At 66.4% G+C, this 13,045-nt stretch overlaps 1 protein-coding gene across 5 annotated transcripts in view; it reads right to left on the bottom strand.

The window, feature by feature from the left end:
• Nucleotides 1–13,045, bottom strand: part of LOC136113912 (adhesion G protein-coupled receptor L1-like) — a 54,605-nt gene that overhangs the window by 3,882 nt on the left and 37,678 nt on the right. For all 5 annotated transcript variants that reach the window (XM_071800609.1, XM_071800606.1, XM_071800610.1 and 2 more), the window contains 8 exons: nt 7,758–7,978; nt 6,816–6,882; nt 6,090–6,181; nt 4,517–4,685; nt 3,690–3,818; nt 2,345–2,441; nt 1,662–1,790; nt 658–675 (listed from right to left, as the gene is read on the bottom strand). In XM_071800609.1, coding sequence (XP_071656710.1) covers nt 658–675; nt 1,662–1,790; nt 2,345–2,441; nt 3,690–3,818; nt 4,517–4,685; nt 6,090–6,181; nt 6,816–6,882; nt 7,758–7,978 — 922 coding nt within the window. The remainder of the gene's footprint in view (nt 1–657; nt 676–1,661; nt 1,791–2,344; nt 2,442–3,689; nt 3,819–4,516; nt 4,686–6,089; nt 6,182–6,815; nt 6,883–7,757; nt 7,979–13,045) is intronic.

Raw genomic sequence — 13,045 nt, 5'->3', positions numbered from 1 at the left:
TGGGTTTGGGGGGCACAAGGGGGGGTCATAAGAGTGGGGGGGCACAGTGGAGGGGGCGCAAGGTGGGGAATGAAGTGGGGGAGCAAGGGGACCTGGGGGGCACAAGAGTGGGGGGGGCAACAATGGGAGTGGGGGACATGGGGGGGCATAAGGGTGGGGGGGACCACAAGAGTTGGGGGGGCACATGGGTTTAGGGGGCACAAGGTGGGGCTCATAAGACTGGGGGGCACAATGGGGGGGGCACAAGAGTTGGGGGGGCACAAGGTGGGGCACGAGGAGACTTGGGGGGCAAAATATGGGGGGACACAAGGGGGGGAACGAAGTGGGGGAGCAATGGGACCCGGGGGGCACAAGAGTGGGGGGGGCACAAGGGGAGTGGGGGACATGGGGGGCACAGGATAGGGGGGCACATGGGTTTGGGGGGCACAAGGGGGGGCTCATAAGAGTGGGGGGGCACAATGGGGGGGCACAAGGGGAGGGGGGGCACAAAGGGAATAGGGGGGTCATGAGGAGTTGGGGGGACAAGGGGGAAGCACAAGGGGACGTGGGGGGGCTAAGGGGATGGGGGGGGTCACGATGGGGGTCCCGAAAGGACTGGGGGGGACACAGGGGGTGCAAAGGGGACAGTGGGGGGGGCAGAGCTGGGGGGGCACTTACTGGTGTCGCGGAAGCTCCCTGGGGACAAAGGTGGCAATTAGGGGGGGACCCCAACCCCCCCAGGGTCCCCCAAACCCCTGACCCCCCCATCAACCTCCCCAGCCCCCCCATGGCCCCCCCAGCCTCTGAGTGGGGGGGGATTTGGGGTCCAGGGGGGTTTTGGGGAGTCAGACCCCCCCGTACCCCCCTGGGGGAGCTGAAATTGGGGGGTATGGGGGGTGGTAGGGCCAGGACCCCCCCAAACCTACCATGTACCCCCCACCCCGTGCTGGTGTGTGGGGTTTGGGGGGTCCCGGGGTGGTTTGGGGGGGTCATACCCCCCTTGTTTGGTGCAGGGGGGTTTGGGGGGTCCTGGGGGGGTTTGGGGGGGTCATACCCCCCTTGTTTGGTGCAGGGGGGTTTGGGGGGTCCCAGGTTGGTTTGGGGGGGTCATACCCCCCTTGTTTGGTGCAGGGGGGTTTGGGGGGACCCGGGGTGGTTTGGGGGGGTCGTATCCCCCTTGTTTGGTGCAGGGGGGTTTGGGGGTCCCGGGGTGGTTTGGGGGGGTCGTACCCCCCTTGTTTGGTGCAGGGGGGTTTGGGGGGCCCGGGGTGGTTTGGGGGGGTCGTACCCCCCTTGTTTGGTGCAGGGGGGTTTGGGGGTCCTGGGGGGGTTTGGGGGGTTTGTACCCCTCTTGTTTGGTGCAGGGGGGTTTGGGGGGTCCCAGGTTGGTTTGGGGGGGTCGTACCCCCCTTGTTTGGTGCAGGGGGGTTTGGGGGTCCTGGGGGGGTTTGGGGGGTTTGTACCCCTCTTGTTTGGTGCAGGGGGGTTTGGGGGGTCCCAGGTTGGTTTGGGGGGGTCGTACCCCCCTTGTTTGGTGCAGGGGGGTTTGGGGGTCCTGGGGGGGTTTGGGGGGTTTGTACCCCTCTTGTTTGGTGCAGGGGGGTTTGGGGGGGTCGTACCCCCCTTGTTTGGTGCAGGGGGGTTTGGGGGGACCCGGGGGGGTTTGGGGGGGTTGTACCCACCTGGGGAGGTGAAGGGGGGGGGCGATGCGGGGGCGAAGCCCCCGGATTCGGCGATCAGGGTGTTGTAGGGGCTGGACCCCCCCCGCGGCTGCAGCACCGGGTTGGGCAGCAGGTGGTTCCCCATGGGACCTGTGGAGGGGGGGGGTCAGGGGGGTTTGGGGGGCTCACAGAGGGGTCTGGGGGGTCCTGGGGGCATCTGGGGGAGGTCTGGGGGGGGTCCTGGGGGGATCCTGGGGGATCCTGGGGGGATCTGGGGGGGTCCTGGGGGGGTCCCAAGGAGGTTTTGGGGTTCCTGAAGGGGGCCCCGGGGGGGCTCAGGGTGTCTGGGGGGGGGGTCAAAGGGGGTCTGAGGGCGTTCTGGGGGGGTCATGGGGGTTTCCCCTCAGTTGAGGGTGGGGGATCCCTGGGGGGGGGTCTCCCCTCTGTTGAGGTTGGGGGTGCTCAGGGGGGGTCTCGGGGGTGATCAGGGGGGGTCTCGGGGGTCTTTGGGGTGCTTGGGGGGGTCTTGGGGGGGTCTCCCCTCTGTTGAGAGTCTGGGGGTCAGGGGGGGGTCTCTCCCCTCTGTGGAGGGTGGGGGCATTAGGAAGGTCAGGGGGTGTCAAGGGGGGTCTCTCCCCTCTGTTGAGGGTGGGGGAATTGGGGGTGTCAGGGGGGGTCAGGGGGTGTCAGGGGGGGTCTCTCACCTCTGTTGAGGGTGGGGGTGCTGTTCAGGTCCCCCCCCATGAAGCTCGACTCTGTTTGCTTCCGCACGGTGTCGTTCCACATCCTCCGGATCCGGCTCTGGGGAGGGGGCACAGCTGGGACCCCCCCCAAAAACAACCCCAGGGAACCCCCACCGTGGGGACCCCCACCGTGGGGACCCACCCCCCAGCCCCCGTCACGGTTCAGCCCATGGGGTCCCCAACTCTGGGGGGGGCTGGGGGTGCCAAAGGGTGTTGGGGGGTTCAGGGGGTGCTGTGGGGAGTCAGAGGGTGCTGGGGGGGTGCTGGGGGGGATGGAGGTGCCATGGGGTTCAGGGGGGGTCAGGGGGTGCTGTGGGGGTTCTGTGGGGTTCAGGGGGTGCTGTGGGGGTTCAGGGGGTTCTGGGGGTTCAGGGGGTGCCATGGAGGTTCAGGGGGTGCCATGGGGGTTCTGAGGGGTTCAAGGGGATCGGGGGGGTCAGGTGGTGCTGTGGGGATTCTGTGGGGGGTTCAGGGGGTTCTGGGAGGGCTCAGAGGGTGCCATGGGGTTCAGGGGGTGCTGTGGGGGTTCAGGGGGTTCTAGGGGGTCAAGGGGTGCTGTGGGGGTTCAGGGGGTGCTGTGGGGGTTCTGGGCGGTTCAGGGGGTGCCATGGAGTTCAGAGGGGCTGTGGGGATTCTGAGGGGTTCAGGGGGATCTGGGGGGGTCAGGCGGTGCCGTGGGGGTTCAGGGGGTTTCAGAGGGTTGTGGGGGGGTTCAGGGGGTGCTGTGGGGATTCTGTGGGGGTTCAGGTGCTTCTGGGGGGGTCAGAAGGTGCCGTGGGGCTCAGGGGGTACCATTGGGTTCAGGGGGTGCTGTGGGGGTTCTGGGGGGTTCAGGGGGGTCTGGGGGCGGTTCAGAGGGTGCTGTGGGGGTTCAGGGGATTCTGGGGGGTTCAGGGGGTGCCATGGGGTTCAGGGGGTGCTTTGGGGGTCCAGGGGGTTCTGAGGGGGTTCAGGGGGTTCTGTGGGTACCATGGGGTTCAGGGGGGTCTGGGGAGTTCAGGGAGTGCTGTGGGGGTTCTGGGGGGGTCAGGGGGTGCCGTGGGGGTTCAGGGGGTTCTGTGGGGGTTCAGAGGGTTCTGGGGGTGCTGTGGAGGTTCTGGGGGGGTCAGGGGGTGCTGTGGAGTTCAGAGGGCTTGTGGGGGTTCAAGGGGTTCTGAGGGGGTCAGGGGGTGCTGTGGGGGTTCTGTGGGGGTCAGGGGGTGCCGTGGGGGTTCTGAGGGGTTCAGGGGGTTCAGAGGGTGCTGTGGGGGTTCAGGGGGTGCTGTGGGGGTTCTGGAGGGTTCAGGGGGGGTCCCGGGGGTCCCACCTGGGTGCCGGTGTAGTAGCGGGTGTTGGTGCGGATGGCCGAGGTCTTGAGGGCGCCCAGGGAGGTGCCGGGGGGGCTGCGCAGGCAGCAGGATGTGTGCCGCAGGCACTTGCTCAGCTCCCGGTGCACCTGGAGGGGGGGGGCAGGGGGGTCAGGGACCTGAGGACACCCCAAAGGGGACACCCCCCACCCTGGGGACCCCCAATGGAGGACTCGTCCCCCTCCCCGGGACCCCCCCAAGGGTCACCCCCCTGTTCCGCTGAGGCCCCCCCAGCACTGCACCCCCCACCCAGGGCCCCCCATATCCCTGAGACCCCCCCTTGACCCCCTACCCATCCTGAGCCCCCTACCCCATGTACCCCCCACCCCTGGGTGCCCCCCACCCACCTTTTATCAGGGGACTCAGAGCAAGATGAAGGTGCCCACACTGACCCCCTACCCCTTATCCCCAACCCCTGGGTGCCCCCCCCCCCAACCCTTGGGTGCCTCCCCCACCCCAGGGTGCCCCCCACCCACCTTTTTCCATGGGACTCAGAGCAAGATGAAGGTGCCCACGCTGACCCCCTACTCCACATCCCCCACCCTTGGGTGCCCCCCCACCCCAGGGTGCCCCCTAGGGTGTCCCCCCCCACCCTTGGGTGCCCCCCCCACCCTTGGGTGCCCCCCACCCACCTATTTCTCCAGAGAGCGCAGTGGAAGATCAAGATGAAGGTGCCCCCCACCAACCCCTCTGTCCACCCCATGGTGTCCCCCCCACCCCTGGGTGCCCCCTAGGGTGTCCCCCCACACCCTTGGGTGCCCCCCCCCACCCCAGGGTGCCCCCCCACCTTCTTCTGGAGGGCGCAGTGGAAGACGAAGATGAAGGTGCCCTGCAGTGCGTTGCAGGCCGTGAACAGCGAGGCCGTCAGCACCGACTCGCGGGTGACGAAGAGGAGGCCGAAGGCCCAGGTCAGACCCAGCAGCAGCAGCAGCGCAATGGCCCCGAGCGCCCACGACCTGGAGGGTAATGCGGGGGGGGACCCCCAGGACTCGTGAATGGGGGGCGGGGACCCCCAGGACTCGTGAATGGGGGGTAGGGACCCCCAAGACTTGTGAATGGACACAGGGACCCCCAGGACCCATGAATGGGGTGTCAGGGACCCCTGGACTCATGAATGGGGGGGACAGGGACCCTCAATGCCCATGAATGGAGACAGGGACCCCCAGACCCTGTGAATGGGAAACAGAGACCCCCAGAACCCATGAATGGGAGACAGAGACCCCCAGGACCCATGAATGGGAGACGGGGACCCCCAGGACTCCTGAATGGGGAACAGGGACACAGGACTTGTGAAAGGGGGGGCAGGGAACACCAATGCCCGTTCTGGGGGACATGGACCCCCAGAACTTGTGAATGGAGACAGGGACCCCCAGAACCTGTGAATGGGGGGCAGAGACCCCCAGGACTCATGAATGGGGGACAGGGACCCCCAGCACCCGTGAATGGGGGACAGGGATCCCCAGACTCGTGAATGGGGACCAGAGACCCTCAGGACTTGTGAATGGGGACAGGGACCCTCAGGACTCGTGAATGCGGGACAGAGACCCCCAAGACTCGTGAATGGACACAGGGACCCCCAGGACCCGTGAATGGGGTGGCAGGGACCCCTGGACTCATGAATGGGGGGGACAGGGACCCTCAATGCCCATGAATGGGGGACAGGGACCCCCAGACCCTGTGAATGGGAAACAGAGACCCCCAGAACCCATGAATGGGAGACGGGGACCCCCAGGACTCGTGAATGGGGAACAGGGACACAGGACTTGTGAAAGGGGGGGACAGGGAACACCAATGCCCGTGAATGGGGGACAGGGACCCCCAGAACCTGTGAATGGGGAACAAGGACCCCCAGAACCTGTGAATGGGGAACAAGGACCCCCTGGACTCATGAATGGGGACAGGGACCCCCAGAACCCGTGAATGAGGGGCAGGGACCCTCAGGACTCATGAATGGGGGGCGGGGACCTCCAGGACTCGTGAATGGGGAAAATGGGGGGGTCAGCAATCCCCAGGACCCACATTTTAGGGAGCCATAGGAGTTGGGGGGTGCACAGGGTCCCCCAACACCCACACCCTGGGGCGGGTTGGGGGACACAGGAACCCCCCAGCACTCCCAAGCTGGGGGGGCTACAGGATTTGGGGAATGGGGGGGTCATGTCTGTGTTTTGGGGTGCCCCAGGGAGCCCCAAATTTGGGGGATCTCTCCCCATTCCGCGGTGCAGTTCTACACCCCGGGGTGGGTTTTGGGGCTTCATGAGGTGGGGGCGGGTTTCGGGGCTCCCTCGTCATTTAGGAGGGGGGGTCCCAGGGTTGTGTTTTGGGGTGCCGGTGTTGGGGTTCCCCCCGTTTTGGGGCCTCACTTGATGCTGTCGAGGCGGCTGGAGTCGGGTTTGAGGGCGGCCGAGCTGCGCAGCATCTTGTGCAGCGTCACCAGCAGGAACGTCAGCGTGACCTGCGGGGAGCGGCCTCAGCCCCACGGCGGCACCCCCTGTCCCCCCAGACCCACGGCTGGACCCCCAGACCCAGGCGGGACCCCCAGACACGTGGAGGGACCCACAGACCCACAAAGGGACCCTCAACAGCACCCCCAGCCCCGTGGTGGACACCCAGGCCCAGGCGGGACCCACAAACCCACAGTGGGGCACTCGGACCCACAGCAGGACCCCCAGACCCATGGTGGGACCCCAGACCCACGGTGGGACCCCCAGACCGAGATGGGACCCCCAGAAAGACCCCCAGACCTACAATGGAAGTCCAGACCCATGGAGGGACCCACAGCAGCACCCCCAGCCCCATGGTGGGACCCTCAGGGGGACCTACAGCAGGACCCCAGACCCATGGTGGGACCCACAGTGGGTCCCCAGACCCATGGAAGGACCCACAGTAGCACCCCCAGCCCCATGGTGGGACCCTCAGACCCAGACGAGACCCCCCCAGACCCACAGTGGGACCCTAAGACCCACAACAGGACTCCCAGACCCACAGCAGAAACACCTGGACTCCCCATCCCACGGCGGGACCCCCAGGATCCCGCACCCCACAGCAGGACCCCCAGGACCCCCCACCCCACGGCGGGACCCCCGTACCAGAATGACAAAGGCCACGGGCCCAATGAAGCTCCAGATGAAATAGTTGTCCACACGCAGCCAGCACCTGCAGTGGGCGGGGCATCAGGGAGCCACGCCCCTCCCTGCCGGGAGGCCACGCCCCCAGCAACCAGGTGATCTCCTCAGGGCTTGGATTAGGCCACACCCCCTGGGCTAGGCCCCGCCCCTATGGCTCAGGCCCCACCCCAAGACTCATCCATGCACACCAATCAATGCCCAAAGCTGCACCCATGCCCACCATAAGAGGGAAAAGCTCCGCCCCTGCAGCTCAGGCCCCGCCCCCAGGGCCCAAGCTCCACCCCCAGGGCCCAAGCGCTGCCCCCCAGATCCCTCCATTCACACCCAAAACCCACAGCTGCACTCAGGACCACCATGACAGTGGGAAAAGCCCCGCCCCTAGGGCTCAGGCCACACCCCCATGGATCAGGCCACGCCCACAGGGAATCAAGCTCCACCCCCAGGGCTCAGGCTCCACCCCCAGACCCTTCCATTTATACCCAGTCAATGCCTCCAGGGCCACCATGAGAGGGAAAAGCCACGCCCCCAGGGCTCAAACTCCACCCCCAGGGACCAAGCCCCACCCCTAGGGCTCAGGCCACGCCCCCAGGGCTCAAGCTCCACCCCCAGGGAACAAGCCACGCCCCAAGGTCCCTCCATTGACACCAGTCAACACCCACAGCTACTCCCATGGCCACCATGACAGTGCTCAGGCCCCGCCCCCAGGGCTCAAGCCACACCCCCAGGAACAAGCCACGCCCACAGGGCTCAAGCTCCACCCCCAGTGCTCTGGCCACGCCCCCAGGTCCGTCCATTGACACCAGTCAACACCCACAGCTACTCCCATGGCCACCATGACAGCGCTCAGGCCCCACCCCTTGGGCTCAGGCCCCGCCCCCCCGGCCAGGCCCCGCCCCCGCTCACGCCTGGTCGGTGCCGTAGCTGCGGTGGTCCACGGCGGCGGCCACGGCCACCACGACGGCGGGGAAGCAGTAGCCGCCGGCGTAGTAGTACTTGCGTCGGGACAGGTCGCTCTCGAACACCTCGAGCAGCAGCAGGTAGAGGTGGACGCCCTCCAGGCACAGCCACGAGAACGACGCCAGGAAGAAGTAGTGCAGCAGCCCCGCGAAGATGGGACAGGCCACCTGCGGGGACAGGGACACAAGGTGGTGAGGGGACCCCCAGTGATGGGACAGGTCACCTGCGGGGACAGGGACAGGGACACAAGGTGGTGAGGGGACCCCCAGTGATGGGACAGGTCACCTGCGGGGACAGGGACAGGGACACAAGGTGGTGAGGGGACCCCCAGTGATGGGACAGGTCACCTGCGGGGACAGGGACACAAGGTGGTGAGGGGACCCCTAGTGATGGGACAGGCCACCTGCGGGGACAGGGACAGGGACACAAGGTGGTGAGGGGACCCCCAGTGATGGGACAGGTCACCTGTGGGGACAGGGACAGGGATACAAGGTGGTGAGGGGACCCCTAGTGATGGGACAGGTCACCTGCGGGGACAGGGACAGGGACACAAGGTGGTGAGGGGACCCCCAGTGATGGGACAGGTCACCTGCAGGGACAGGGACAGGGACACAAGGTGGTGAGGGGACCCCTAGTGATGGGACAGGCCACCTGTGGGGACAGGGACAGGGACACAAGGTGGTGAGGGGACCCCTAGTGATGGGACAGGCCACCTGTGGGGACAGGGACAGGGACACAAGGTGGTGAGCGGACCCCTAGTGATGGGACAGGTCACCTGCGGGGACAGGGACAGGGACACAAGGTGGTGAGGGGACCCCTAGTGATGGGACAGGTCACCTGCGGGGACAGGGACAGGGACACAAGGTGGTGAGGGGACCCCTAGTGATGGGACAGGCCACCTGCGGGGACAGGGACAGGGACACAAGGTGGTGAGGGGACCCCCAGTGATGGGACAGGTCACCTGTGGGGACAGGGACACAAGGTGGTGAGGGGACCCCTAGTGATGGGACAGGTCACCTGTGGGGACAGGGACAGGGACACAAGGTGGTGAGGGGACCCCTAGTGATGGGACAGGTCACCTGCGGGGACAGGGACAGGGACAGAAGGTGGTGAGGGGACCCCTAGTGATGGGACAGGTCACCTGTGGGGACAGGGACAGGGACACAAGGTGGTGAGCGGACCCCTAGTGATGGGACAGGTCACCTGCGGGGACAGGGACAGGGACACAAGGTGGTGAGGGGACCCCTAGTGATGGGACAGGTCACCTGCGGGGACAGGGACAGGGACACAAGGTGGTGAGGGGACCCCTAGTGATGGGACAGGCCACCTGCGGGGACAGGGACAGGGACACAAGGTGGTGAGGGGACCCCTAGTGATGGGACAGGTCACCTGTGGGGACAGGGACACAAGGTGGTAAGGGGACCCCTAGTGATGGGACAGGCCACCTGCGGGGACAGGGACAGGGACACAAGGTGGTGAGGGGACCCCTAGTGATGGGACAGGTCACCTGTGGGGACAGGGACACAAGGTGGTGAGGGGACCCCTAGTGATGGGACAGGCCACCTGCGGGGACAGGGACAGGGACACAAGGTGGTGAGGGGACCCCTAGTGATGGGACAGGCCACCTGCGGGGACAGGGACAGGGACACAAGGTGGTGAGGGGACCCCTAGTGATGGGACAGGTCACCTGCGGGGACAGGGACAGGGACACAAGGTGGTGAGGGGACCCCTAGTGATGGGACAGGTCACCTGTGGGGACAGGGACAGGGACACAAGGTGGTGAGCGGACCCCTAGTGATGGGACAGGTCACCTGCGGGGACAGGGACAGGGACACAAGGTGGTGAGGGGACCCCTAGTGATGGGACAGGTCACCTGCGGGGACAGGGACAGGGACACAAGGTGGTGAGGGGACCCCTAGTGATGGGACAGGCCACCTGCGGGGACAGGGACAGGGACACAAGGTGGTGAGGGGACCCCTAGTGATGGGACAGGTCACCTGTGGGGACAGGGACACAAGGTGGTAAGGGGACCCCTAGTGATGGGACAGGCCACCTGCGGGGACAGGGACAGGGACACAAGGTGGTGAGGGGACCCCTAGTGATGGGACAGGTCACCTGTGGGGACAGGGACACAAGGTGGTGAGGGGACCCCTAGTGATGGGACAGGCCACCTGCGGGGACAGGGACAGGGACACAAGGTGGTGAGGGGACCCCTAGTGATGGGACAGGCCACCTGCGGGGACAGGGACAGGGACACAAGGTGGTGAGGGGACCCCTAGTGATGGGACAGGTCACCTGCGGGGACAGGGACAGGGACACAAGGTGGTGAGGGGACCCCTAGTGATGGGACAGGTCACCTGCGGGGACAGGGACAGGGACACAAGGTGGTGAGGGGACCCCTAGTGATGGGACAGGCCACCTGCGGGGACAGGGACAGGGACACAAGGTGGTGAGGGGACCCCTAGTGATGGGACAGGCCACCTGCGGGGACAGGGACAGGGACACAAGGTGGTGAGGGGACCCCTAGTGATGGGACAGGTCACCTGTGGGGACAGGGACAGGGACACAAGGTGGTGAGGGGACCCCTAGTGATGGGACAGGTCACCTGTGGGGACAGGGACACAAGGTGGTGAGGGGACCCCTAGTGATGGGACAGGTCACCTGCGGGGACAGGGACAGGGACACAAGGTGGTGAGGGGACCCCTAGTGATGGGACAGGTCACCTGCGGGGACAGGGACAGGGACAGAAGGTGGTGAGGGGACCCCTAGTGATGGGACAGGCCACCTGTGGGGACAGGGACAGGGACACAAGGTGGTGAGGGGACCCCTAGTGATGGGACAGGTCACCTGTGGGGACAGGGACACAAGGTGGTGAGGGGACCCCTAGTGATGGGACAGGTCACCTGCGGGGACAGGGACAGGGACAGAAGGTGGTGAGGGGACCCCTAGTGATGGGACAGGTCACCTGTGGGGACAGGGACACAAGGTGGTGAGGGGACCCCTAGTGATGGGACAGGTCACCTGCGGGGACAGGGACAGGGACAGAAGGTGGTGAGGGGACCCCTAGTGATGGGACAGGCCACCTGTGGGGACAGGGACAGGGACACAAGGTGGTGAGGGGACCCCTAGTGATGGGACAGGTCACCTGTGGGGACAGGGACACAAGGTGGTGAGGGGACCCCTAGTGATGGGACAGGTCACCTGCGGGGACAGGGACAGGGACACAAGGTGGTGAGGGGACCCCTAGTGATGGGACAGGTCACCTGCGGGGACAGGGACAGGGACAGAAGGTGGTGAGGGGACCCCTAGTGATGGGACAGGTCACCTGTGGGGACAGGGACAGGGACACAAGGTGGTGAGCGGACCCCTAGTGATGGGACAGGTCACCTGCGGGGACAGGGACAGGGACACAAGGTGGTGAGGGGACCCCTAGTGATGGGACAGGTCACCTGCGGGGACAGGGACAGGGACACAAGGTGGTGAGGGGACCCCTAGTGATGGGACAGGTCACCTGTGGGGACAGGGACAGGGACACAAGGTGGTGAGGGGACCCCCAGTGATGGGACAGGTCACCTGCGGGGACAGGGACAGGGACACAAGGTGGTGAGGGGACCCCTAGTGATGGGACAGGTCACCTGCGGGGACAGGGACAGGGACACAAGGTGGTGAGGGGACCCCTAGTGATGGGACAGGCCACCTGCGGGGACAGGGACAGGGACACAAGGTGGTGAGGGGACCCCTAGTGATGGGACAGGCCACCTGCGGGGACAGGGACAGGGACACAAGGTGGTGAGGGGACCCCTAGTGATGGGACAGGTCACCTGTGGGGACAGGGACACAAGGTGGTGAGGGGACCCCTAGTGATGGGACAGGTCACCTGTGGGGACAGGGACACAAGGTGGTGAGGGGACCCCTAGTGATGGGACAGGTCACCTGTGGGGACAGGGACAGGGACACAAGGTGGTGAGGGGACCCCTAGTGATGGGACAGGCCACCTGCGGGGACAGGGACAGGGACACAAGGTGGTGAGGGGACCCCCAGTGATGGGACAGGTCACCTGTGGGGACAGGGACAGCATGGGGGGGACAGGATGGTGAGGGGAGCCCCTAGTGATGGGACAGGATGGTGTGGGGACCCCCTAGTGATGGGACAGGCCACCTGTGGGGACAGGGACAGCGTGGGGGGGACAGGGACAGCGTCAGGGGGACAGGGGGGACAAGGTGGTGAGGGGACTCCCTAATAATGGGACAGGTCACCTGTGGGGACAGGGACAGCATGGGGGTGACAGGATGGTGAGGGGACCCCTAGTGATGGGACAGGTCACCTGTGGGGACAGGGACACAGGATGGTGAGGGGACCCTGCAGTGATGGGACAGGGGGGTCTAAGGGGTCCCACGGGTGCCAAGGGGGGCACAGTGGGTCCCAGGGGTGCCATGGGGGGAATGAGGGGGTCCCACGGTTCCATGGGGGGCACATGGAAGTCCCAGGGGTCCCAGGTGGGGAACGAGTGGGTCCCAGGGTGCCATGGGGGGCACAGGGGGTCCTAGGGTGCTATGGGGGCACATGTAGGTCCCAGGGGTGCCATGGGGGGCACAGGGAGGTCCCAGGATACCATGGGGGCACATGGAGGTCCCAGGGGTGCCATGGGGGGCACAGAGGGTCCCAGGGGTGCCATGGGGGGAATGAGGGGGTCCCAGGGGTGCCATGGGGGCACATGGAGGTCCCACAGGTGCCATGGGGGAAAATGAGGGGGTCCCAGGGAGCCACGGGGGGCACAGGGGGTCCCAGGTGGGGAACGAGGGGGTCCCAGGAGTGCCATGGGGGGCACAGGGAGGTCCTAGGGGTCTCAGGATGCCATGGGAGGCACAGGGGGGTCCCAGGCGGGGAACGAAGGGGTCCCAGGGTGCCATGGGGGCACACGGAGGTCCCAGGGGTGCCATGGAGGAAATGAGGGGGTCCCAGGGCTGCCATGGGGGGCACAGGGGGTCCCATGTTGGGAACGAGGGGGTCCCAGGGGTGCCATGGGGAGCACAGGGGGTCCCAGGGCTGCCATGGGGGACACAGGGGGTCCCATGGGGGCACAGGGGGTCCCAGGATGCCATGGGGGACACAGGGAGGTCCTAGGGTCTCAAGGGTGCCATGGGGGGCACAGGGGGTCCCATGTGGGGAACGAGGGGGTCCCAAGGGTGCCATGGGGAGCACAGGGAGGTCCCATGGGTCTCAAGGGTGCCATG

Source organism: Patagioenas fasciata, chromosome 32 (genome assembly GCF_037038585.1).
Source record: "Patagioenas fasciata isolate bPatFas1 chromosome 32, bPatFas1.hap1, whole genome shotgun sequence".
NCBI classification, from domain to species: domain Eukaryota; kingdom Metazoa; phylum Chordata; class Aves; order Columbiformes; family Columbidae; genus Patagioenas; species Patagioenas fasciata.
The sequence above is the reverse complement of the archived record's forward strand: the minus strand, read 5'-3'. Positions and strand labels throughout refer to the sequence as shown.